We start from the raw sequence: 25,575 nt of genomic DNA, 5'->3' as shown, positions 1-25,575 counted from the left end.
AAGCAGGATGGGAGGTTGCCTCCCAAATTCACGCGTTCAGTGTCTGAGGCAAGTGGGTGTGCTGTGTGCAGGTAGAAGGGTGCTCCTGCCCCGTTTCCAGTTCCCTCTGGTTTCTTCCACAGGGTGTGTGTCAGGTGGGCTTCTCAGAAAGAAAGGAGCTGTGGTCTGGAATCTGAAAATGAAGGTGGAAGGAAGGGCAGAGGTGAAGGGGGGCAGGAGAGCCACAGACTGGTGGCACGGCAGCTGTCCCGAAAGATACTATGACGGTTTCACTGGTATTTCAGGAACCCCTCACCTGCCACAGGAGCCTGGGGAAGTGGTCTGGGTGGTGGGGTGAGCTAAGGGGCACCCCCAGGGGAGCACAAGCAGGTACACACAGTTCTGTCGACACCAGGGCTGCACTCATCTGAAAGCCTGGCTGGGTGGGGCACCCCTCCCTGTGACCCCCAGGTGGCTGGTGGTGGCTGCTGACTGTCCTAAGGGTTCAGTGGGGCTTTCAACAAGAGCCGTGACCCCCACCTGCCAGCTGTGACTTGGGCACGCCCATAGCCTCCCCTGCCTCTGTTTACAAATCCAGATAGTGTAGTTTCACGAGGATTAAACCAACCAACACTTGTGTGGTCTTAAGCCCAGTACCTGGCACAGGATGAGCCCTCTGAAACCCATTACTGTTACTCATGTCTTAGGTGGACACAGAGGGGAGCCCCACGGCTTCTGACCAGGAACTGGCCCTCTGCAGTGCCCAGGGGCCCCAGTGAGGCAGGACTGGCTGGGCGGATGTGGAGGCTGGGTTTCCCTTGACCTCTGACCATGTCACCTCTACTGGACACCCGTGCAAATGTCAGCAGTGAGGGTTCTGCATTATGCGCGTGGCCATGTGCGCTTCCTGGACTGCTCCCACACACGTGAGCCTCACAGCCATGCTCTTGTTGATCTGTCATTAACACAGGTGGCCCACTGGCCTCTCTGATTGATTCAGGTAATTAGAGGAGTAATTCTGTGGTATGGGGCCAATTTACATTTCTGTGATTATAGTAATGCCAGCCGCTCATCCCCTAATGAGGGAAGTCCTAGAGCCAATTAGGGGAAAATGAATCTGTCGCATCCATTAGGTTAATAAAGGTCAAGACAAGATCAAGCAGCATGTGTCCTGGTGAGGACAGCCACCTGCAGCACGCAAGCAGGAAATCATTGGCTTATCTATCTATTCCTGAACTTTCAGACTTGCTGCTCCTCCAGGCGTCACAGGGAACCCTCAGCACTGAGAGCAGTCGCTGAGCTCTCAAACCCTGGCCCTTTGAGGGGCTGCACTGACCTTAGAACATCTGGGTCCCAGGGTGGTGGGCTTTTCCTCATCCTCCCAAGAGTGGGTTTATACAAGCTCCTGTCTATACAAGCAGAGAAGTGGTATGTGGCGGGAGCGAGGGAAGCGTACCCATGGTCCACACTCGGGAAAGAGGTCAGGCACCAGAGGAGTGCACAGTGTCCCCCAGGCTGGTCCTAGGCCTTCCTTAGTGAGCAGAAGTCAGACAGGGAGGGTGGGGAGCAGACAGCAGCCCAGGGGTGGCTCCTTTTAGGAAGGGCTTGCTCTAGTCGCAGTGGGTCTGGCTGCCTGATAAGGTGAGAACGCATCCGCTCCCAGCATCCCTCCCTGCTCCACCTGTACAGGTGAGCCAGTCCTGGGGGAGAAGCAAGTGCCCCTCAGGGAGGGAGTCTCTTTCCTCTTGAATGTCTTTGTGCCATCTTTGACTGCACGGGGTTCAGAAGACCCCTTGGCCCTGCCTTTGGAGCCCTCCCCAGCTGGCCTCTCTCTCAGCCTGTCTCCCCACCTGTCATGGAGGAGCGATAGGAATTGGCTCCCAGAGCTGTTCGCAGAGTTGGTGCACTGGAAGCCCTTAGCGCCTGAAATGTGACTAGTGCTCAGTGGGTCTCCCCACTGCCACAGAGACAGCTCGTAAGAGCACTTCACTTTGCTTTATAAAAATAACTTTATTAGAAAAACACTGGGGCCAGTCTGCCAGAACCAAGTAAAAGCCACTGTGATTGTCCGCCAGGCTGAGATGTGTATCCTTTCAGAGCAGGTTTGCAAACATCCAAACGTGATAGTGTGTGTACATACATGTAACACATACATGCATAGAATGTGTACTGTGTGTTATGTTTGCACATGTCTACATTTCCTAGCTGCATGATCCCAGCCTCCTTTCTGTAGCCTGCTGTGCAAGTCACAGGGTGATGGACGATAGATGGTGTACCGATTCTTCCCACTGGCAGCCACGCCAGCACAGAGTTGGCTCCACAGCGGGCTTCATGTCATGCCTCAAGCCCCTTCCCGTGTTGGCTACTTTGTGCAGCACTGAAGTCAGTGTCCTAGTGTTGGAAACGAAATTGCTGGATCCAATGGATCACATATTTGTACAGCTTTGGTACAACTTTTCAAATCCTCCTCCTTGCCCTCCCAACACTTGGTGTGTGTGTGTGTGTGTGTGTCTATGTGTATGTCTCTCTATGTGTCCATGTGTCTATGTGTTTCTATGTCTGAGTGTCTCTGTGTCTGTGTGAGAGTGTCTGTGTGTGTCTCTGTGTCTGTTTCTATGTGTGCACGTCTGTGTCTCTGTGAGCGTGTGTCTGTGTTCTCACTACTGTGTGTCAGGGAGGCAGTTTCCCTGGCCTTGTAATACACAGGTCTGATTATAACTTCTACTTTTTGCAAACATGACGGAGACAAAGGAAATGTCTTTATTGGCTTAACTTGCATTTCTTCAGTCACTAATATGCCTGCTCACTTTTCACACATTTGTTGACCATCTGTTTTCCTTCCTCTGCCAATTTTTTCTCACAGCATTCCTCCTTTCCTAGTTGATTTTAGAGTCCCTTAGACACTGGGGAAATCAACCCTTTGCTGTGTGTTGCAGGTGTTTTCCTGCTCACCACTTTACAATATAGACTTTTATATGTAAAATTATTTTAATGTAAGTTATCTATCTTATTTTTTTAATGGCCTGGCACTCGCCATCATTCTTAGGGAGACCTATTTGAAAGACTCTTTGACCATATCTCCTTCTGACACTTTTATAGTTATTTTCCCACATTAAAAGGTTTAATCCATCTGGAATATATTTTTATATAAGTAAGGTTGTGGTCCTTTTTATTGCTTAAAATGCTGGACTAACATTCTCACTCATTCATTTATATTCCATTGTTTGCACGGATTGGAAGGAAGTCCTCCTTTACCATACCCTCGGTGCCATTAGACATACTTGTATTTATTTGGAACCTTGTGCTTTTAGCCATCACATCCTGCTTGATAGAATATGCTAATGTTCAGCAATTGAGTGCTTGTCCATTATTATTTTGGAGTTTTCTTGGCTGTTCTCTTGTTCCTCTTTCACATGAGCTTAGAAACATTTTATCAGATCTGTTCCATCCTTGCATAGGTTAGGTTTACAGAGTCTTAGGTGGCGGCACACAGCTGGAGATGGCTGGGAAGATGGTTGTGGGCCCCACATGCTCTGTGTGCAGTGGACTCTCCCTCGGTCCATATACATTGCCAACCCGGGGTGCAACTCTCTACAATCTGGGAGATGCTCACATTCCCAGTGGTAGGTCTCACCTGATCCAGAGATCCCACAGGGTCCCTCCTGGCCTCCTCAGTTCCCTCTGTTGTCTCCACCCTCTCCTCATTCTACCACATGTTCTGGGTAACTTCCTCAACTCTGTACTCCAATGAGTAAGTTTTCTCTTCAACCATGTCAGATGGCTGCATGGGCACTTGCTTGGCTTTGATCTTTAATTTACATTTCATGTTTGGAAGGCCTGTATCAACATGTTTGTGTCTGGTTGTTCTTTTCACAACAGTTTGTTTTGACTCTTGGCCTCCCATTTGTTTTTGATGAATGCTTTTCCCATATTCTTTCATCTCTGAAAATCTTAGTTTACATCCCATCCTTTTCAGCCAGTTTTTCTCCTTCCTGGGGTTTAAATTCACCCACTGGAGGGGCTAGCACCTCACCTGGAGCTGGGTCTCCTCGTGTGCCTAGTGAATTTCTGAGAGAGCTCATCTGTCATAGGGTCCATGTCCACATTCACTTGTCCTTGAGCGAAGCTTCAGGTCCCCTGGTCCCCACACCCCCAGACCCATGGCTCAGGCTTAGGGTTTTTCCCCTGAGAACCATGCTTCCTAGGCTCCAGGGCCTCCTCTCGTGACCTCTGGTTGCAGCCCCAGGGAACAACCTGAGCTTCTATGTACAGTGGGGCCCCAGGCTTCATGCATGGGTCCTGATCACTCATCTAGTCCCCAAGCCCATGAAGAGTTATAGCTTTGGCTCCACTCATGCTGGCTGGTTCTGCTCCTTCTCAGTGATAGGGAATTTCATCTTGTTTTTCATTATATACTTTTAACACTTAAAATAATTTTATCTGCCATTTCTATGTGTTTGGAGCAGACAGCAGATTCCCACACTGCTAATATTGACTGGATATCTCCTCCTTCAGTCATATCATCCAGCTATGGTGGGCCTGGTGCCACGAGGATCATGACCTGAAATAGCCTCACCTCCTTCTGAGGACAGAAAACACCCTTAAGCAGTGTTCCTGGGATGGGCTTCTGTGTCTCTGGTTCAGCAGGTCTGGAGCAGGGCCTGGGAATATGCATTTCTAAGGACTTGCAGGCGATGCTACTGGTCTAGGGACCCCACTGTGAGAACCACTCATTTAGAAGGAAGAAAAGTATTATTTCTTTTCATTTGTTTGATATGTTCAAAGTGTTCAGTGAAACCCATGGGAGGAATTTGGGATGAAAGCCCAGCTCGGAAGTTTCTGGGTGTCTGGCGCTGGGAACGGGAACATGGAAGCAGATGTCTTCACAGCATGCGTGTGTGTGTGTGTGTGTGTGTGTATGTGTGTGTATCTCTGAGAACCCAGGAAGAGTTGTTTCCTTGTCAAAAATCTAAGAACTGAGCCCAGCTAGCTCTGGGAGATGGGGCTTGCTTCTCCAAAGCCAATTCCAGTCAAATCCTGCCCCTGGAGGTGGATGCCTCCTGCAGAGCTGGAGTCTATGACACAAGAGGGGGCTCCAGCCTGTAGCTGCACCATGGGAACTGTTATTTCAGTTCAGAATCTGGGCCTGGGCTGGAGGCGGGCATTGAGCAGATTGTAAATCTTTTTTAAAAAACTGGGTTCAGATGTGAACTCTCTAAAAATGATGCACACAGTTTTCTCCCGAGGGAGTATGACACTCTGGCTTTTTGTTAGAGAGGGAAATTCTATACCGCCAAAAAGGAAGGTGGTGGGTGGTACCTCCAGGGACAGGGTACGTGGGCTGCTACAGCTCCAGCCTGGACTCTGGTACATGCATCCATCTGCCTGGAAGCCTGGGACTGGAGCACCAGGCTTGCTTCAGCTCGATTTGATTTCCTCATCTTACTAATATAGCTTTGCACAGAGCCTGGTGGGTCATGTTGATTGTACAAATGGATGATGGAAGGTGGGTGGGTAGGTTTATTGATAGGTGGATGAAAGGTCATGATCAGTTACTGGATCCATGGATTATCACAAAGCCAAAAATGGGTGAATGTTGCCCATAACTTGAGAGGTGAAGCCCATCCTCAGAAAATTTTCAAGTTGAAAACCAGTTTTTATCAAGTTCAGTGGATGCCAGCCCCAGGAGGGAAGCACATAGCTCCTTACTCCCAAACCTGTGGGTCAAGAATCAACCCAGTTATCCTGAAATCATCCTCACTGACAGGCACAGGCTACCATCCTGAGACCCAGAAAGACGTGGCCTCATTTGCTGCCAGGGCACCAGAGCCGTCTTAAATTCAGAGCAACACTCAGTGAAGATGTTCCCATTGGCTACAGCACTGTGGCTCTGTCCAGCCTTGCAGTGAGCTTCCCACTCACCAAAGAGAAAAGTGCACCTTGCCCACAGACCTGCCTCAGAGCCCCTTCCCAGATCTGTGACAGGGGCTTGCCGATCTCAGGGGGGAGGTGCCCAGGGATGCCAGGGAGGTGCTGAGGGGGATGCAGGAGTGGGTTCTGCAGGCCTGGGAACCCCTCCACTGCCATGTGCTATCTTCTTGCCCCAGAAAATGCCCTTTGCTCGGGGCACCAGGCTGGGCTCCTGTCCCGCCAGTGTCCAGCTGTCACCATTAGATGTGTCTCTCATTAAGACAGTTGAGTGGGGGGCTGGGTGAGTGTTCCACCCAGAGACACAGCCAGTAAAGCCTTGCATGCTGTCCTGCACACCCTCCCTGTCAACCCACAAATGAATGTGGAAGAGGGAGCCCAGAGCCACCCGTGGAGGTGCAGGCCTGAAAGACTGTGCCCCGGGGGCCCTGCCTATAAAGAGATAAGAGCCAGACATTAGCCACTATGCTTGCTCCAGAGCCACGGCTGTCCTGCCAGATGGGCACAGACCTTGGGCTCAGACACCAAACAGCCAGCTGGGCCCTAATGGTGGGCATGGGACCATGCCAGCCTTGCTCAACCCCTCAGAATGCCCTGCATAGGTGGGCTTACCTCCCTGAGCTCACATCAGAGGTAGCAGGGACCACCAGGCCTTAATCTAGGCACAGAATGCACTCGGGGATGCAGCCCGCCCAGCATGAGGAGCTGTTTTTGTCACCAAAAGCCTCTGCTGTGTCACCTTCAAATCACACAAGGAAGAGGTGAGGATGGTGGCAGGTCACTGATGAAACCTAATTCCTTCTGTTCACCCAAAGTGGCTGAAAGGCACAGCCCCACCTGGTTCAGCTCTGCCCATCCCACAGCATCTGTACAGCATTTCTCCCCAAGGGCTGGACCCGAGGACAAGCCTGGGAATGCAAAGGCTCACCGAGGCTGCAGGGGGAAGCTGACCACCTCTTGACTCACAGCATCATCTGATTTTGCCGAGTGGCCAGAATCTTCCTCCAGCTCAGCCACAGCATGAGCACAGGGCCGGGCCTCCAGGAAGTGACCTGAGGCTCCCAGGTGAGCTGTTCTCTGTCTCTGGGACTTGGTGACCCTCCAGGGTCAGGATTCCCCAGAGCAAAGCATCAGGACACAAAATAAGTGACAAGGCTCTTATGCAGCCCCCATGACCCTCCTCAGCCCTGACCTTCTGGTTCTTCGGAGGCTGCAGATGCCTCCCCCACCCTGGTCCAGACGATCCCAGGACCGGCCATCTGAAGGAGCTGTGTGGACACTTGCATTGAGCACTCCAGAGTCACCCCCTTTCCAATGTCCCTGGGGGCCACCCTCCATCCTGAGTAACCCTGGTGGGTGGTGTGCCCCAGCCCTGGCGCACCCAAGCAGTGGCTGCGTGACTTGGGCCTGCCCACACCAGTGTGCTCCAGTTTCCCCGTAAGTTAAGTGAGTACAGACATTTGGAGAGGGCTCAGATCGCCCCCCATGTCCCCACGTGTGTGTGCATGTGTGCGCCTGCCAGCACAGACCTGGCCGCCCTTGGTGGTGACCTGCAAGCCTTCAGGCCTCGTGGGAAGACCCAGCTGGAAATTTGGCAGCAGACAGCAGGGGCCTCTGTGGCCAGCGTTAGCCAGACAGGACCCAGGGCTGCAGGATGCTCCCTCCTGTTGCCCAGAGAGGCCCTGGACAGCAGGGTTCTCACCTAGAGCACACGCTCTGGTCCCAAGGAGCATTGGGAACTCCTGCCCCTGGCCCACCAGTGGTTTGTGATGTAACAGGATGGGGCAAACCTGGGCCGAAGCATTTTGAGCCCCTCCGAATTCTGGCAAAGAGCAGTTTGGGAGCTCGGAGAGCACGTGGATGCAACCCTGCAGAGAGTCCATTGTGTCCTCCAGCTGGGCACTTTAGGTGACAGCTTTGGTGACGTGAAGGTGCCTAGGGCTGGGGAGAAGCCCATGGCTGGGCAGGACCAGCACCACACTCCTGGCCACAGGGAGGCTGCACACAAACTAAATGAACTCAGGGTCCAGAAAAGCGTGTCATTAACCATGATGTAGGACACATCCTCCTCCCGCCTCAGGTGGATGAAAGATGAGCCTTGCTCCCAAGACCAGCCTCCCTCTCATCTAAAAACCTGCTGGCTTTCTAATAGTGGGGCAATTCCAGAGAAACATCACTTTGAGCATTCGGTGGTGTGAGGAAAGTCTGGAATGTGAGCCAGAGAAACAGCAACTTTCTTCCGAATGAACATCCTGATGGTGCCCATGACGGCCACTCGGGGCCAGCTGCCCAGCTGCGTGTGTGCTCGAGGCCACACGTTTCCCCTGATGGCCCTGGCAGGTCTTAGTCCCCAGAGTTCCCACTGGGGCACATGTCCAGGCCCACATAACCAGGCCAGCACCAATCAGACCTGCTTTGCAGTGAAATAAGCCATTTGCTGACAGTGTTACTTTGGGTCTTATCCGTGAGGCCAGGCAGCCGCTGCTGCTCTGGAATGTGCTTTTCAGTAGCCAGCTCGGATGTCTGAGGAGTTGAGGTCTGTTGGGGCTGAGAGGCGGGGGTCTCCCCCGCTCCCCAAGGAACTTTCCTCTGAGCATCTGCGTGCAGACCTCACACCTGGCCCTCCCACTCCCTGTGTTTGCTGTTTCTGTTTGGGTGGCAATTAAGTAAGTTGATTGATAATTAGTGTTTGAGACATAGGGCGGGTGTGACAGGCACATTTAGATCCTGTGAATCTGCTCCACAACACCTCAGCAGCTCTGGGTGAAGAAGCAATTTCAGAGCTTCATGCCATAGTTGGGCTCTCTGCCCCACCACAAACCAGCTGTGCTGCCTTGGATATGTTTCTTAACCTCTCTGTGCCTCAGTTCTTATTTTCATCTGTAATTAGGGTGAATTTAATCCCCCACCCACCCCAACACAGGATTGTTGGGGTTTCTCTCCAACCCACTGCCACCTTACTAGTTAGGAATGTAACAACAGAAAACCCCAGTAACCCAGGATTGCTGATAAAGATGTAGGTGTCCCAGGAAGCGCAGAGCTGATATGGCAGCTGCACAACAACCATAAGAACTCAGGCTCTTTCTAATTTGCCATCTGCCATCCTTTTTGTGTGGCCCTTGAACCTCATGTTTGTTGCCTCCTGGTCACAAAATAGCTGCCACCCCTCCAGCCCTCATACCCATATTCCTAGCAGAAAGAAGGGGAAATGGGCAAAGGGCCCTGCCAGCTTGGTCTGTCCCTCTTTTTATCAGAATAAGCCCCAGCTTCCCCAAAAGCCTCATTGTGAGACTTCTGCTTATATCTCATTGTCCAGAACTGTGTCTCATTACTGCGTCTAGCTGCAGGAGGGGTCGGAAAATCAGGGATTTGTGACTTAAATCAGTGAATCAACATGGCCTGGACCCTTAGGAATGCCTCCAGTTACCTTGCTTCACTTTTGCCCCCCACAATCTGTTCTCCACACAGAATGCAATGATGCCCCACATTCCCCCGGTAGAGTGCTATCCTTGAGCCTCATCTCAGCAATGCTCACACCTGGCTAGTTTCCACTCACCTCATGTGCACTGAGAGGTCACTGCCTCAGGGCAGTCCCCACTGCACCCCGACTCCCTCCTGCTTCCCTGCCTCCCTCCCAGTCCAGGGCCCAGACATGTCCTGATAAAAGAAAGGCAGAGAGAGATCTGGGACACAAACCCAGCAGAGCCACTGGTGGCGACAGGAGGGACACGGCCTTGTGACAAGGATGCCTGGGCCCCCAGAGGGTAGACGAGGTAGGAAGGTCCCTCCCTAGAGCCTCTGAAGGGAGCACGGCCCTATGACCCCTGACTCTTTACTTCTGGCCCCAGAGCTGGGAGAAATTAAGTGTCTGTTGTTTTAAGCCACCAGCTTGTGTCACTGTTACCCAGGACCTGGGACACCCCAGTCAGTGTGCACTGCTGCGGGCACCAAGTTCCATACCGATCCTGAGGCTGGACCCCTCCTCAAACCCCAATCTATCTATCCACGTGTGCCCAAAAGGTGGGTTCTGGGAATTAAGGAGGAGCCAAAGCAGCAAGGCCATCATCGCACCACTGCTGGCATGGAGCAGGCATTAGCCAAGCCATAGGCCATACGCTGGGCGTGAGCAAGGGCTTTTGGCATGAAGACCAGCCGAGGCCAGAGGGGTCCATAGAGTGAAATCCAGGCCCCGAGATGGCCAAGCACTCTTACACTTGTCAGCAAGTCTGTAGCCTAAACACTCGGCCTGCTGAGGTCAGGTGAAGGTTTATCCTTGGATAAGCCCTAAATGTGTGCCGCAGCCTGGATGGTGAAGAAGCCACACAAGGAAGATCTAAATGTCTGATAACTGGGCAAAGGTGAAGTGAGTTAGGGCCTGTCCCCTCTGCAATCAGAAATGACAATTTTCGAGGATAAAGCATCAGTTCATGAACTGATGCTATGTCTCCACTTCAAAAGGTGTGTTTCAAGAAGACAGTGTCTTGTGGGGTAGGCTGGGCTGGGCTGGGGTGCTAGTCTGGGCTCTCCAGGGGTTATGAGGAGAGGCTCTTTCAGAGTCTAAGAAGCTCCCCAGGGCAGATGGTGTGAGCCCTGCCTGGCTCTGAAGGCAGGAGGCCAATGTTCTGGCAAAGGACCGTCAGGCAGAGACCTCTGGGGACTAGATGGGGCCCATGCCAGTGGGGAGGGTGGTGTGCTTTCCTAGCCCCATTCAAAGGCTAAGCTCTCCCAGGAAAACCCAGAACAGTGCTGAACCAAACACCTGGCATCCGTGCCCCAGGGAGACGGACACATGAAGGTACCACCACTGATGGGATGGCATGGGATGAGGACAAGGGCGAGGACAGGGTGGGATGACAGAGCCCATGCCCACCTGGGCTTGGCACTGTGCAGGGACAGTGGAGCGCAGGCACCCACACATGGACACCCTCGCTGCTGCATCTCCATCACGGGCCAGGCTCAGATGGGCTCTGGGGAGTTCTGTCTGCGGAGGAAGCCGCTGCCCACATGTTCTGGCAACTGCAGCTGTCAGCTGGGTGCTTGGTGCAGAGTCTGTGTTTCACATGTGCTTGGGATGGAAGCACCTGGGGTGGTTGGGGGAGTGTTGGTGTGGCCGCAAGCTGTTTTAAATTAGATGACATGTTTGTTCCTCTGGCTGGGCCACTGCTAGATGAGGTGAGCCCCTCTTGGGCCAGGCCCCCTGCGTGGAACAAGCACTGGGTGGGGTGGGGTGAGGCCTTGGTATGGGAAAATCATGAAACGTATGAAGTGTAAGGCTGGTAGAATCTCGCTGGGAAAAATATACCCTTTATGGTTTTTATCCTGTAATGTACAACAGAAATGGAATTTGGCAGGAAATCCACAAGGGGAGGCAGCCCTGGGTGAAGCACACAGGTGGCCAGGCCTCCAGTGCCCAGGGAAGGTGTGTCCTGTCAGTGAGCAGAGGGTGAGGGGTGCAAGATGATATCCCAGAAGCCCTCGTCCCTCCGCGAGGCTGTCAGGAGCCAGGTCACGCAGAGACCCTGCACACCCTCTGCAGGTGTGGCAGTGTGGCGGCAGCATGGAGGTGCTACCCTGCTCCCGCGTGGCCCACATCGAGCGCACTAGGAAACCCTACAACAATGACATCGATTACTATGCCAAGCGCAATGCCCTCCGGGCTGCCGAGGTCTGGATGGACGGCTTCAAGTCCCATGTGTACATGGCCTGGAACATCCCCATGACCGTAAGTGGGGCCAGGGCAGGGAGGGAGTCAACACTGGGCCAGTGTGGACGCCCACGCTGGGGACAGCCTCAGGCTGCCCTTCTGCAGTGCTGTCTGTGATGCTGGCCCAGCCTGTGAGGTCCCACCTGATAGTCTGGTAGATGCTTTTCCTAGATAGAGTAGCTGCCAATGGCTGGAAGTGAGGGTCTCCTGCCAGCCCCCTCACTGCACATTGTGCTGACCACCATCCGAGGACCCGCCGGTCCACACAGAGAAACACATGCACACATGTATTAGCAAGGCACACAGCCCAGCCATGTGGCCCACTCCCTGAGCATTTAACACATTGTTTTAAACATGTAACATGCTGTTATACCACATCACTATGATCTAGTTTCCAACAAAGAGAAACCCCTGCCCCAGAAGCAGCCCCCACTTCCCCCTCCCCAGCTCCCCACAACCACTGATCTGCTTTCTGCCTGGATTTGCCTATTGTGGGCTTTTCCTGTAGATGGGATCCTTCTCTCACCGGGTGCCATGTGTTCAGGTCCACCCACGCTGTAGCATGTGTAGGGCTTCCTCTTCATGGCTGAGTGATGCTCCATCGTGCAGACAGATGACAGGGGGTGTTGTACCCCTTCATTTGTCCACAAACACTTCCTATTTGGTTTTGGTCCCTGAAGTTTTGACCCAAATCAAGTTGGGAGCTGCTGTTTGATTTTTAAAGTTGTGGTCAACTAATTGCCATAAATGGCCCATATTCTGGCTTTCCTTGAAAACAGGCGACTGGCTGCCCCGGCCACTAGGAGCATAATGAAGGCAGGTACTAAGGAGAGGCCAGCCCTAGGGTGGGCGATGTCCAGGCTGCTGGTCCTCCCCAGTCCCTTGCTCCGTGGAGCTTCCCCAGCTGCAGGAGGTTCAGGTATCCAGGCCCTGGGGTGCACTGGTCCTGGAAACAGCTTTTCTTGACATTGACCCGCAGGAAGAGCTAGACCTTACACGTATGAATGAGCAGGTATTTATGCCAACAAACAGAGCTTCGCATACATAGCAGAAAAGCAGCAGAAACCCTTACCTTTATGCTGAGCAATATGTCATGACATTTAAAAATTCTCCCAGCCTCCCACCCAGCCTCTGAATGCTCCAGAAGAACACACCCAGCCCCAGACAAGCTGCTGAGGCCCCGGGCTAGTATGTCTGCTTGCAGGACTCTCTGGGCAACTGAGGCCTAACCTCCTCCCCCGGTGTCTCCCAGAGGACAGACAGACCACAAAGATAGCCCTTGTTTGTGAGATGAGAACACAGCACCTCGTAAAGCTTTGCTCTCCATAAAGTGAACCGATCTGGACAATGTGCAACCTGGCAGTGGCCCATTAATACTTGAGAAGGATCTTAGCCTGGAGGCCATGGGCAACACATGGGGTTTACTGACCCCGAGCCCCACAGTGGCCTGCAAAGGCCCTGGTCCTTTCTCCAAGGCCCTCCAGGGCCCTTCACCCCCCCAACTCTCCCATCTCATATGGAGGCTATAGGGGCTTCTGTTGCGATAACCCACTCCCTGCAGAAGAGGAAACCAAAGCATGGGGGTGGGGACATTTCCAGGGCCCTTCACACCAGGCTCGCCTGTCTTAGCTGACATGGGAGCCCAGGAGCCCTGGTTCTGGGGAAGGGGATTCCTCAAACCCACTCACATCCCCAAAGGGCCTGGTGCCTGTCACAGGTGCCAGGGCTCCCAAGCCACCCTCAGGGTCCACGTCTGGCTAGAAGGACTCAGAACTCAGAACGGCTGTCATACTCAGGGTCAGAGTTATTCCAGTGAAGGAGTGCACTGACCCAGGCAGCCCTGCAGCCTGAGCCTCATCCCCCAGCGGTGCCGTGCACAAAGCCAACCAGGGGTGCTCAGCCAAGCCCAGGTCCAGTTTGCACAGGGGTCACCCATGTCCACCCAGCTGACCTCCCACATGAGCCCCTGCAGAAGTCACCTGGGCCACAATGGCCCACATTGGCATAGTCTGTCTGGCCTGGCCCAGATCCCACCCTTATCAGGCAGGATGGTTGAGGGCAGTCTTCCCTCTGGAGTGGGTGGGGTGGGGCTGGTCTCTAGCAGGACTGGCTGCAAAGCAGGCAGGTTGGAGAGGCGGCCCCAGACCTCGTGGGGCGGTCACCCCCAGATAGGCTCGGAGCCAAGGGGCGGGCCTGCTCCACTGGCAGACCTGGGTCCGGGGACCTGGTATCTCAAGCGTCCCCCTGCCTGACTTCCCACCTTGCAGAACCCGGGGGTGGACTTCGGGGATGTGTCTGAGCGGATGGCCCTGCGCCAAAAGCTGAAATGCCGCAGTTTCAAGTGGTACCTGGAGAACGTGTACCCGGAGATGAGGACATACAACAACACGCTCACGTATGGAGAGGTACCATCTCCACCCACACTGCCCCTGCCCTGCCACCCCCACACCATACTCACACATGTGGTCGTGGGCCTTGGGCAGCATAGTACACAGGCGCTGTCACGTATCATGGCACACACCAGTGTCAGCCCACACAAACACTCTTGTATCCCTGCACATGAGGGGACACACAAGTGGATAGAGACGTATACATGCACACATATGTTCATGTGCATGTATGTGAATCCATGTGAGCATCTCAAAACATCACACATATATGTGTACATGTACCCAGGCACCAGGTACACATTTGCACAGCTTTGCTCATGTGCACACAGCCACACATGCATCCACACCCACGTGCTAACCTGTCAGCAGCACCTGCCTATAACAGAGGCACAAGTACTTTCTGTCAGTTCAGGACATTCTGTGAACACGCACCTGCATGACCTCAGAGGGGTGAGCATCTGATGCAGTCACACGTGCGTAGCAGCTACATTCCCGTGCGAAAGAGAGGAACAAACACACAGCACACACACAGCACTCCTTAACTCCTGGCCCCACCTGGGCTCTGCCCTGCTGAAGTCTTCAGCTGCTTGGGGAACCAGGCACCCAGGACAGACAGCATGCATGAACCATGGCCTGGGGGCGTGGTGTGGGGTCACTGTGTCCTCCAGCCCCTTCCGGGCCTCTGCCCTGCCCATTGTCAGAGTCCTGGGCTTGAGGCTCTAGCATTCCTGAGAAAGCCACAGAGCAGGCCCCTCAGCCTCCGGAGTGGGGCCCGGGGCTAGGTAAAGTGCCCTCAAGCCTCACCTTAACCTTTGGGACCCCTGCCCCCAACAGGGTTTCTCCTTTGGTTTCTGGTCACAGGTGAGAAACAGCAAAGCCAGCGGCTACTGCTTGGACCAGGGTGCAGAGGACGATGACCGGGCCATCCTCTACCCCTGCCATGGGATGTCCTCCCAGGTAGGGGCAGCACCTGCCACTGCTGGATGGCCACAGTAGGGAGGTGGCACTGGAGGGGCAGGTGTGCAGCAGCCCTGCAGGCATCCTGATGCCACTGTAGGTGTAGCTAGGCCCTCATGGGTGGCATGGACCCCCCAGGAGACCCCCAGTCCGGGTGAACCAAGAGCAGGCCCTGGGCACCAAAGAGCCTGGGCGAACCACCCCCTGCCACCCGCTGTGGGAGTGTTGCTAGTCCCTGTTGGGAGCACTCCCCATGCGACCTTCCATCATGCTCCAGTGCAGCACTCTTGACAGGCTTTAAGTCCCAGGTCCTGGTGCCCAGACCCTGGACAGGCAGGAGAAGGTGGTGTTGGAGCAGGCATGTGTTCATGGCCCTGAGATTTGCTGGTGCCTGTGCCCCAGAATCCCCTGCAGCAAGACGGTGTGTGCTTCTTTTTAAAGGGGTCTGGCATTAAGCTCCAATGTGCTTTCCCCAAATGACCCTTGTCCCCCTCAAAGTGCTGTTGGAGTCTGAGCCACACTCAAGGGTGTCCCCCTGGCAGTAACCTGACGTGACCTGTGCAGGTCCTAGATGCTCCTGCAAAGTCAGCATGCTCCTCAGATTAGGGGAGAGAACATAGACCCCCCAGTGGGAGGGCGTCAGAGTCACAGTGGGGAGGTGTGTCACAGCGCACATCCCTGTGAGGTTGTCCTGGAATATACAGTCTCCTATGATGAGAAACAGCGCGTTCAGGCAGTGTGGGCTCATGCATGTGCATGTGTCCATGAGTGTGCATGCAAGTATATGCATGTGAGCTCATGTGCACATGTGTGCCTTGCTTGTGTGTATATGTCTGCATGCATGCATGTGACCATGAGGATAAAGAGAGGTAGGTGAGGGGAGGAGACACCTTCATGTCAGCAGCACCTGCCAGCTTATTGTTATTATTACTAAGCATGCCTGCTGGCATTTTAAATGTGTTCTGTGGAGTGCCCATAGGGCCCTCGGGGCATGTGAGGAAGGCACTGTGGTGATTTGACATGAACGAGGCATATGTGAATTTGGGCCATGTTCCCTGTGAAGCCAACTTTTGCTGCAGCTTGAGGGCACACTCAGATGGGCCTGGATTCTCTGGGCTCAGACACTGGGCCCCTCGGGGAGGGGCGGGGCAAAGTTCTGGCCAGGTGTGTATGGCGCTGTGCTAGGAGGGGCAGGAAGGAGCCGGCCAGGGCAGTCCCCAGCAGGCTCTCATACCAGGTGCCCCTGCACCCCTGGGCTGAGCATGGCTCCTCCGGCCTGGCCTCCCCGGGACAGCCCCCCTGGCCCAGCCCCAGGCTCACAGGCCCTCTCCCCAGCTGGTGCGGTACAGTGCCGAGGGCTTGCTGCAGCTGGGACCCCTGGGCTCCACCGCCTTCCTGCCTGACTCCAAGTGCCTGGTGGACGATGGCAGGGGCCGTACACCTGCCCTGAAGAAGTGCGAGGACGTGGCACGGCCTGCACAGCGGCTATGGGACTTCACCCAGGTCAGCCGGGGTCTCCTGGCAGCCCACGGGGTGGGAGTTGGGGCAGCAGGGGACAGCCTCAGGGCACAGGGGCCTGGGTCAGTTGCTCCCATGAGAGCTGGTTCCCAGTTAGGTGACTTGTCCAGGGCCTCCTGGGGAGGGGCTCAGGTGGAAGGGACAAAGTGTGTTGAGAAGCCTGGTCGTGGCCCTCGGGCTGCTGGCCTGCTGGCCTGCTGGGTGCGTACCACAAGCCTCAGGGATGAACATTTGGGTTCTAGTGAGTCAAAGGTGGCCTCCAGCCTGGGCTTCCTGCCCTCCTGACCGCTCCCTGAGGTCCGGAGCCTGGCAGCTGCCCACAGCCCCCTCCGCCCCTCACTGGAGTGTTGCCTGAGCAGGAACATCACACACGTTACCTAATCACATCTGCAGAGACCCTATTTCCAAAGAAGAGCACATCACCGGGTCCTGGGGGTTAGGACACAAGCATATCCGGCCTGTTTTCCAGAACACTCTCGGCCCATGGCGCTCTGACTAAAGCTCTCCGGCAGCCTGCTGTCACAAGCAAGGTCACGCCCCACTCCTCCCCTGACCGCCCGCCCAGCCCCAGACCCCAGGCCCTCTCCTGGCCCAGTCCTCCCTCCTCACCCACCCACCCTTCCCCACCATCCCTCCCACTGAGCAGACCCTGTGGAGGGAGAGACACCACAGTAGGGAGGCCCCACTCTCCATGGTGGGGCCTGGGGGTGTCCAGTTTCAGGAGAGGCTGCTGCAATGAGCTGTCCTGCCAGATCACAGGAGAAGGGTCCATTTAGAGGACAGGATGCAATTCTGGGTCCTCAGGATCCAGCCCTTCATGTTTGGGAAGCCACAGGGCCTGTGGAGGTGACCAAGAGGCAAATTGGATGTACTAGGAGTCAGGACAGCCCCACTGTCCCAGTCACTCAGTATTAAGGAGTGTAGTTCCAGGGGAAGCGCGTTCCCGGTCCAGGGAGGGAGGATGGACAGCCCTGAGTCTCAGGTGGCATGCAGTGACCACAGGAGCTCGCCATCACCCAAACTCCAGGAGGGGATCCATGGGCACCCATGCTGACTCGGTTTCCCTCCCCACAGGGTGGCCCCATTATAAGCCGAGACACGGGCAGGTGCCTGGAGGTGGAGATGTCCAAGGATGCCAACTTTGGGCTGCGGCTGGTGGTGCAGAGGTGCTCGGGACAGAAGTGGACTATCAGAAACTGGGTCAAGCACATGCGGCCCTGACCCCAGCGCTGCCCTGTGCCCTCCCCAGAAGGGAGCTGCCAATCTGCTGGGTCCCTGCCCTGCTCCACACCTTTTCCAGCTGGGACTTTGCCACGGCCGTGGCCCTCTTCCAGGACAGCAGGGCTCCCTGTGCACTGGAGGCAGATGCCTGGGCATGGGCACCCACCAGGAGCGCAGTTCTGCCTGAGTACATCAGCTGACAGCCAACTCCAGCTCCTAACCACGTGCCTTTTCTGCGGTATTCCTGTCCAGGCCGCTGGGACGGCCAGCCCTCTGCATGTGCTGAAGCCCTCTGTGCACCCCCACGCAGAAATACCCACTGTGAACTCGGAGACGCTGAGCTCATGACCTCTGCAGGCAGAGCCATGGCCTCCCTGGGCCCAGCTGCTGCTGCTGCTTAATGGTTGTCTAAGCCAGAACTCAGACAAGCAGAGCTGCCTCCATGGTGGGAGGCCCCGGCCACAGTACTAAGGACAGCAGAGCAGTGCTGAGATGAGGGTGGTGTGGCTGCATCAACCCAGCACAGAGGTGGAGAAGTCCACAGCTCAGACCTGATGTCCACTAGGGTCTGAGCCAACCCGCTGCCTGGGGCAGGGGTGCCTGGTCCAGTGCCTCACCTGGGGCCAGGTGCCTCCTCTGGAGTTGCTCTGCTATCCTCAAGGCAGGGGTCAGCAAACCATGACCCACAGCCCCCTGCCTGTTTTTATAAATAAAGCTTTATTGACACAGGCCACACCATCTGTTTATGTGTTGTCCATGGTGGTGGCTTCTGCACTCCAGGGCTGGAGGTGAGAAGCAACCCCTACCCACCCCCCAGGGTGTGCTGGGGCCTGCAGGGAAAACTGCAGGAGCCCAGAGAGAAACTGGGCACCAGGTTCTGCCTGTCCCCCCATTAGGCCCAGTGCCAGGCAACATGTGAGGCCAGCTGCCACTCCTGCTTTAGTGTCCCATGTGTGGGGCCCCAGGGCTGGTCTGGCCCACCCAGAAAGGGGAAGGGATGGCAGATGGGCTGCTAAGCTTCTGCAAACCAAATTGCCTGGCTCCTCAGTGCAGGGGTCCCCCAGGTGCAGACAGTGTGGGCGCCATCTTGACTTCCAAGCGTCTACCCATCCTGCAGGGGAACCAGGAATTCTTGACAACAGGGCTTCAGGCTGGGGGCTCGCAGGTACTACCTCTGCTCACCGTACTGCACCAGCCCACCCTTCCTGAGGATGGGGAGTCTGCAGCCCTTCCAGGAAGCGCACCCAGTCACTGCTCCCAGTAGTGTCTTTCTAGAGAGGAAAGGTCATTTCTGGCAGTGCCCAGGACCTCAGCTCCTGTGGGGAGTCCCCCAAAGATCAGGAGGCCCCTGTTGTGCTCTGCTCCCTCAGCCCCTGGGGGAGGCAATGTTTTCACCTTGGGGAGAAGTTCCACCAGGTCCTTCCCGGGGTCCCCACCCCTTCCTGGCCCTATCCCTTGTCCTCTGCTCTGAAGCATCCTGGGTTCTCCATTCTCAGCAGAGAATTCCATCAGCTCCAACCCAAGTCCCAAAAAGGCCCTCTCTCTATTCCAGATCTTCCCTCATTTCAAGACGATAGTGGAGGCAAGAAGCTGGGGCGAGGGAGGCCTCCGAAGTCCGTCACTAGCCAAAGACTGGAGCCGGGTCCACGAGAGTCCAGAAGCTTCCCCAGGGAAGTTATGGGGCAGCAGCCACCTGCCATGGTTTAAAATAGGGGACATCAGAGTCTCAAACCCAGGAAACGCACCCATGTTCCAATCCATTAGGCGAATTGACAGTTGCCCCCACACAGGATCCAGGGAAAGCCTGGCACCTGGAAAACAGCTTCTCGATGTCATACATCCTCCCATTAGGACGGTGGTACATTTGACAGCCTGCTCTGTCAGGGTCCCAGATGTGAGGGGTGGGCACAGCTGGGTCCAGGGGCAGTGGGTGGGGAAGGGACAGGGCAACCCAAGGTGGAGGTGCCATCTACACCCTCCCAGCATGAAGCTGTCGGTCAGTCGGTGGTCACCCAGGTGGGCAACTCGGCCCCTTGAGCAGTAGTCCCCAGCACATCTGTCTTTTCTGGAGGACCACCCAGACCCCTGTGGGACAGCTCCACCCAAAGACTCCCACCCACACACCCCACTGTCACCTCTGCTGCTGTAGCTCGTGGCCACAGGGAGGCCTGTGGGGGCCACTCCCAGCAAGGTTTGTGTCGACACGTGGCTGTGGCTGGTGGACACCCTAGTGGTAGACTCCTGCCCCCATGGCAGGTGTGCCCCATGTGGGAGCCAAGCTCACAGGTGCTTCTGATTCCGATGATGTGCAGTTGCCCCCACCCCGTTTGGCCACAATCCTAGGCTCGGAAGAGCCTCTACCATCCGTGGCCCATGCTCTACCCACTGAACTCTGACCCCTGGTTCACACTTCCTTTGTCTCAAGGCACAATGTGTTTTCTTCATTTGTTTTTTAACCACTGGTCTGAGGTTGAGGCCACCCTGATTGCACCAAAGGGAATGGGATACAGGGAACAGGCCCCACAGGTTATGGAAGGGCCAAGATACTGGCAGGGTGATGAAGCAATCCAGGGACTCACCTCCCATCAGCCAGTCACAGGACAAGGCAGGGCTGTGGGAGCCTGGGGGCCAGGTCACTTGGGGCTCAGATGACAGAGGGGGTTCTGGGAGCAGATGGTGCCCCCAAAATGCCCCTACAACTGAGATGGCGTAATGGGAGAGAAGCCCCCTCCAATTTTCCACCACTGTGGCTGAGCCAGCTGGATTTATAGGACAAGAAATCCTGGGGTACGTGGCCCGTTGCATGGCAGGGCAGGGACATGAAGGTAGAAAGTGGGACTGGCAGCCCACTGGAAGGTGGCACCTCCCTGGGCCTCAGAAGGTAAACAGGGCTTCCAGACTGGTCAGTGGAAGCAAGGGCCCAGCAGAGGATTCTCCCAGCAAGGGTGGGCAGGCTCCTCCCTGTGGCCAGCGCTATGTGGGGTCCGAGGAGCAGCACAGGGATGAAATCGGGCATGGTTCCGTGCCCACCTTGTGCCCACAAGCTGGACCACGCCAGCTCGCAAGAGCCAATTTTCAGATTTTCAGGAATTTTGTGAACCAGTTGGGAAACACAGCTATTACTAAAATTAAAGGGCACAAACCCATAATTAAACAAATTACATTAAAAACAAAGAAATACTCAAAACTCACTGCTTTCTAATGATTTACTCCATTTTATCCTAACCCATGCTTTGCACTTATCTTCATCTAGTGCTTCTGCACGTGGGAACACCCGTGCACCACCGTGCATCTCCTCCACGCCACATCTGAGATGGCAGGTCAGTAGCTTGAAATTGTCCACGGTGGAGACGTTTGCAAGTGGAAATGGGCAGCGAGCAATGCAGGCATGTGGAGCCTTGCTGGACACTGACCAGTCCCCAGTTCACATTCTCCCAGGGATCCCCCAACAGTGGGTGTCCCCAGTGCAGGAACATGACAAACATCCACACGGTTCTTTTCAGATCAAAGAAGGTCTACTGCCGTGCAATGTCCTGTCCCCACCTGCCTCCTGACAGTGCCAGCGACCTTTCTCATCATGGGGGACAGGGAAAAACATTTAAAATGCAAAATTTTAATTCCACAAAGTCTTGAAATCGCCCAAAGCAGTACTGAGAGCCCATTGCACAGATTGGGAGGCAGAAGTTTGGAGCAATGGGGCAAGTGGGCACGGACCATCGCTCTGCACAAGCAGGTCTGGGGACTTGCTCAACTCAGCCTGACCCTGCCCAGCAGCCTAGTAGTGTTTTTCTTTTTAAACAATAGTCATGTCTTAAAAGGCAGAGATACAAGCAAATAGGATTTAGTAAAGCCTAACAGCAAGTCCCTCCTGTTGATAATTCAATTATGAGGCACCTCTGCAGTGAATTTAGAGAAATCCATGTTGTTTGTTTAAAACAGTTCATTTGTAACCAGACCTGACAGCCCGGCCTCTGGGGAAGGCTGCTAATAAGCAGATGGTCCTGGTGAAAAGTGGGAAGCTCCCAGGGTCTTTCCTCTGCTCTTGATAGAGATGATGGGATCAGAATTTGAACTTGTCTGACAACAGCGTCAGGGCTCTGACAGCCCTCCCGTAGAGTGCACACTGTCAGAGCTGGTGGACCCTGTGGGAGCAGCAGGCAGTGGGATCTGGCTCAGGGAGCAGGGTCCTCCCAGAGAAGGTCAGGGTCTGACTGGGGCTGGCCAGAGGCCCACAGGCATGGGGATGGAAGGCTTCAAGAGCCAGGGACAAGCCCTCATGCAGCCCAAAGGAGGTGCTGCCTCTGAGAGGAACCACATGAAGGGCCAAACCCCTCCCTGTTCTTGGGACCACGGGCCCGAGGCCCCTGGCCCAACCACAGGCACAGAGAGGGGTGGGCGTGCAGGCTTGGCATGCCCTGGGCATCTGTGGGGTCAGGGCTGGGCCTGGGCCCATAGGGTGCTGGGAGGGGTGAGAGGCCCCATGACAGTTGACCAGGGCTGTGACATGGGCTCCAAGGCCCCGCCTGAGTGAGTGCTTGCCCACTTGGACAAGAAGCTTGGCACCCTCATGCCACAGTCCCCCCACCCTGCAGCCCCCTTCCCTAGCATCTGAGGGGACATGTCTCTCTGGCCATTCATGCATTTATTCTGAGTACACCAGACATGAGTGGGTTGAGGGGAAGGCCGTAGGGCTGTGGGAGCCCTCAGCCTTGTGGCAGGGCCCCCAGCCCTTGAGTTGGGGGAGGGTGTGAAAGCTCCTTCACAGGGTCTTGGAGCGCATCTCAACAAGGCTGACCTAGAGCTTTGTTTAGACCTGAAGCTTAGAGCTCAGTTGCTCTGCCCGTGTACCCCATGCACAGCTGGGGGCAGGGGTGGGCCCCAGCGTCAGCTGGCAGGTACTGAGTTAGCACCTACTGCATACCAGCCTCAGAGAAAGCTGGCCGGTCTGTGGATCCCCACATTTTAAACCCAAGGGGCTGCCGTTGGCTGAAGTCATAGTAGTTTCCCTACTGGGTGTTGGGGTGCAGGATGCAATTGAGGGACCTGCCCTGGAGCTCGGGGACCTCAGAACAGTGGCCAAAGGGAGGGCTGGAGGCAGGGCCAGGGGATGTGAGCCCAGCACCCTGAAAGGCTGGGCTCACACAGAGGGATCGTGGGCAATGCTGTTTCCCCAAATTGATAAGAACTGCCTCCCCCAGACAGCCCAGTTAACTAAACTAACAACTTTGACAGTTAATTGCTGGGAGAAAAATGATGAGAAGCCTGGTTTGTTACTTCTTGCTCTCTTAAGCACCCGAAAGTCATTTTTAAATCAAGCTAAGTGGCTTCTCGGCACTAATGCACAGCAGCCTGGTCAGCCCTTGGTGGTGGCAGAGTGAGGGCTGACAGGTCCACGCCCTGCAAACGTCGGTCATGGCAGTGCGGCATGCTGACGCGATCTGCGGCACTGGGTCATGAATCTCAACCTGGGTTTGTTTCTACCCAAAAGTCACCGTGGAGTGGCTCCCAGTTTGCCCCTGCTGACCCTGGAGCCCACCCCCAGGGTGTCCGCTGTGCAGTTCTGAAGCCACAGCAGCCAGATCCGATGCCGCTACATGGTCTGGGGACACCCCCCCACCCTGGACAGCCCCTGCTTAGACGGAAGCTGGAAATTGGGTGCAAGTTCAAGGGATGAAGCCACATCTCTTAGATGCCGAGTCAGGATGGAGACCACACATGTGGGAGGTGGTGGGTGGTTACAGCACATGCTTGGAGCTTCTGTTGTGTGGTTCCTACCACGCTCAGCTCTGCAGGTATTGACATTCAGTCTTCAAGCCTTTGAGGAAGATCTAGCTTAAGGCGATAGGTGCTAGACAAACAGACAAGCAGACAATGGGTATCAAAAAAGGTTGGTTATAGGACCTGGCTCCCAAGACCCACCATCAGTAAGCTGTGGACCCAAGAGAGCCACGGGTGTAATTTCACCTGAGTCCAAAGGCCTGGGGACCAAGGTGCTGATGTCAGGGCGAGAGAGGGTGGGCTTCCCAGCTTGAGCCCAAACAGCAAATTCCTCCTTCCTCATCCTGTTTCTTCCCCTCAGGCCCTGGGTGGGTCAGACGATGCCACTGGTCCTGGGGGGCCCTCTGCTCTCCTCAGTCCACCTAGTGGATGCTGATCCCTTTCGGAAACATCCTGCAGACACACAGAGATGGGATGAACTGTAGCATCTGGGTGCCACTCCCGGGACGGTGAACAGCCAGGGTGAGGCCTGCCCCTGCTGGGCTCAGGACCACATCGAGTCCCTGTGAAAAGGGACAGAAAGGACAGAAGACGGTAACCCCCAGCCAAAAGATGCTCCCCTTGGACCTCACAGGCCTGGCCAGAGATGGGAGGGGCCTGGCACCACCCAGTAAAGGCACGACAGCCAAGGGCCACTCCCGAGGGGGTGGGGTCCTGGGGGTGAGACACGCTCTGAGGCCTCCCTCCAGTTCTCGGGGCTTACAGCCTGCTGGGCAACAGCACCTCCCAGGGCGAATGCCCATGGTTTTCCCAAGCCCACAATCTGCCCAGTCCTCTGAGACCCTCCCACTTTCCTGGTGCTTTCTGGGGGAAATGCCCTCCTGCAGGGGACACACTCACCACAGCCCTCCACACAACACACTTAGAACAGGCATGTTTGAGGCGGGCAGGGCTTGGCTTCTGAGGTTTTCCTGCCCAAACAGGGTAATCTGGACTTAGCTCTGGGAAGCCAGACTCATTTGAGGAGAGTTGGGCGGAACTAGTCAGCACTCCCTAGAAAACTGTGCCCAGAGGGCCCCGGGGTCTGGGATGACACAGACGTCAGGGCACCTGGGGTCCCCTGTGCAGGCCCTGGGGGTCAGCAGCATTGCTCTGCTGGGTGGGTGGAGTGCAGTCAAGAAGCTGGTGGAGAGGCCTGTTCTTGCCAGTCCAATTATTTCTAAATGAAAAAAAAAAACATTTTTCAAATGCACATTTTATTATATGCAAACTATACTTCAATGAAGAAAACATGTTTAAAAAGTGCAGAAAGTATAATTCTGCTCAATAAATAAAAATATGTGTCTGTATGTACATGAAAAAAGGTATCCAAACAAACACGCCCAGGGCCACAGTGATTATGCATCAGCTGCGAGTTTAAGGAGAGATTTCTCATGGCTTAGTTTTTTCTATAATAAGAAATAATATTCCATCATTTTTCTGAAACATAATTGTAGCTAGAGTTGGTATCTATAGTAATTATATTAATATTTTTATTGTTAATATAAATCATTTAAATACATTAATAATGCATTGATATATAGTTATTGTAATTAAAACTAATAATGGGAATCTTTTAAATATATAGTTTTAACTCATCATTACATACAAATATTAACAGCTATATGTTATTTAAAATTATAAAATATAATTTCTACAGTTGTTTTGTATTAAGAAAATATTGTATAACAAGAAATTATTATTTTTTAAATCAGTAGAGTGGGGGCCTGGGAGTCTCTGCTAGGCTGAAGGGACCCAAAAGGTCACCTCTGGGCCGGTCAGCAGCTGGGCAGTCCGCTGGACATCACCCAGCCTGCCCAGCAGGGAGGGGTCCAGGGCAGCCCTTCCTGGGTCTCTCACACAGCAAGGCTCGCCTTGTCCCATGAAAGCCCAGGCCTGCAGCAGTGAGTGGCAGCACCCTCTGGGTGAGCCACAACCTCCTCCACAGGGGAAAATGGGCAGCAGGACCCCCCAGGCCCATGACCCCACTTTGCTCCCAAAGGCTGACTGACCCTTCATGACAAGAGGAGAGCGGCTGTCCCAGCAAACAGGGGCCTTTGTGCCCCCACCCTCATGCCAGACAGTCGCTCCCCCAGCCCCTCCTGACACCCTCTAATTTAA

At 54.8% G+C, this 25,575-nt stretch overlaps 1 protein-coding gene and 1 long non-coding RNA gene across 5 annotated transcripts in view; one reads left to right on the top strand and one right to left on the bottom strand.

Moving 5' to 3' along the window:
- Window positions 1-18,422, top strand: part of GALNT9 (polypeptide N-acetylgalactosaminyltransferase 9) — a 58,016-nt gene extending 39,594 nt beyond the window's left edge. The window contains exons 7-11 of one of the 4 annotated variants that reach the window (XR_005060277.2): window positions 11,444-11,629; window positions 13,879-14,016; window positions 14,863-14,958; window positions 16,253-16,461; window positions 17,551-17,686. Coding sequence is in view for 2 of the 4 variants with exons in the window: in XM_037014545.2 (XP_036870440.1) it covers window positions 11,444-11,629; window positions 13,879-14,016; window positions 14,863-14,958; window positions 16,294-16,461; window positions 17,551-17,697 (735 nt within the window). In the remaining 2 variants the exon portion in view is untranslated. Of the gene's footprint in view, window positions 1-11,443; window positions 11,630-13,878; window positions 14,017-14,862; window positions 14,959-16,252; window positions 16,462-17,550 lie in introns of all 4 variants that reach the window. The other 3 variants (XM_037014545.2, XR_005060278.2, XM_037014546.2) reach the window with 3 other exon arrangements.
- A 4,019-nt stretch (window positions 18,423-22,441) lies between these two features.
- On the bottom strand, window positions 22,442-24,618 carry LOC140846577 (uncharacterized). The gene is made up of 3 exons (XR_012125815.1): window positions 24,526-24,618; window positions 23,662-23,868; window positions 22,442-23,545 (listed from the first exon to the last, which is right to left on the bottom strand). It is a non-coding gene; the product is annotated as an uncharacterized lncRNA (long non-coding RNA).
- Between the last annotated feature and the right edge of the window lie 957 nt (window positions 24,619-25,575).

Source organism: Manis javanica, chromosome 15 (assembly GCF_040802235.1).
Source record: "Manis javanica isolate MJ-LG chromosome 15, MJ_LKY, whole genome shotgun sequence".
NCBI lineage: Eukaryota > Metazoa > Chordata > Mammalia > Pholidota > Manidae > Manis > Manis javanica.
This window is presented reverse-complemented; position numbering and strand designations above follow the sequence as displayed.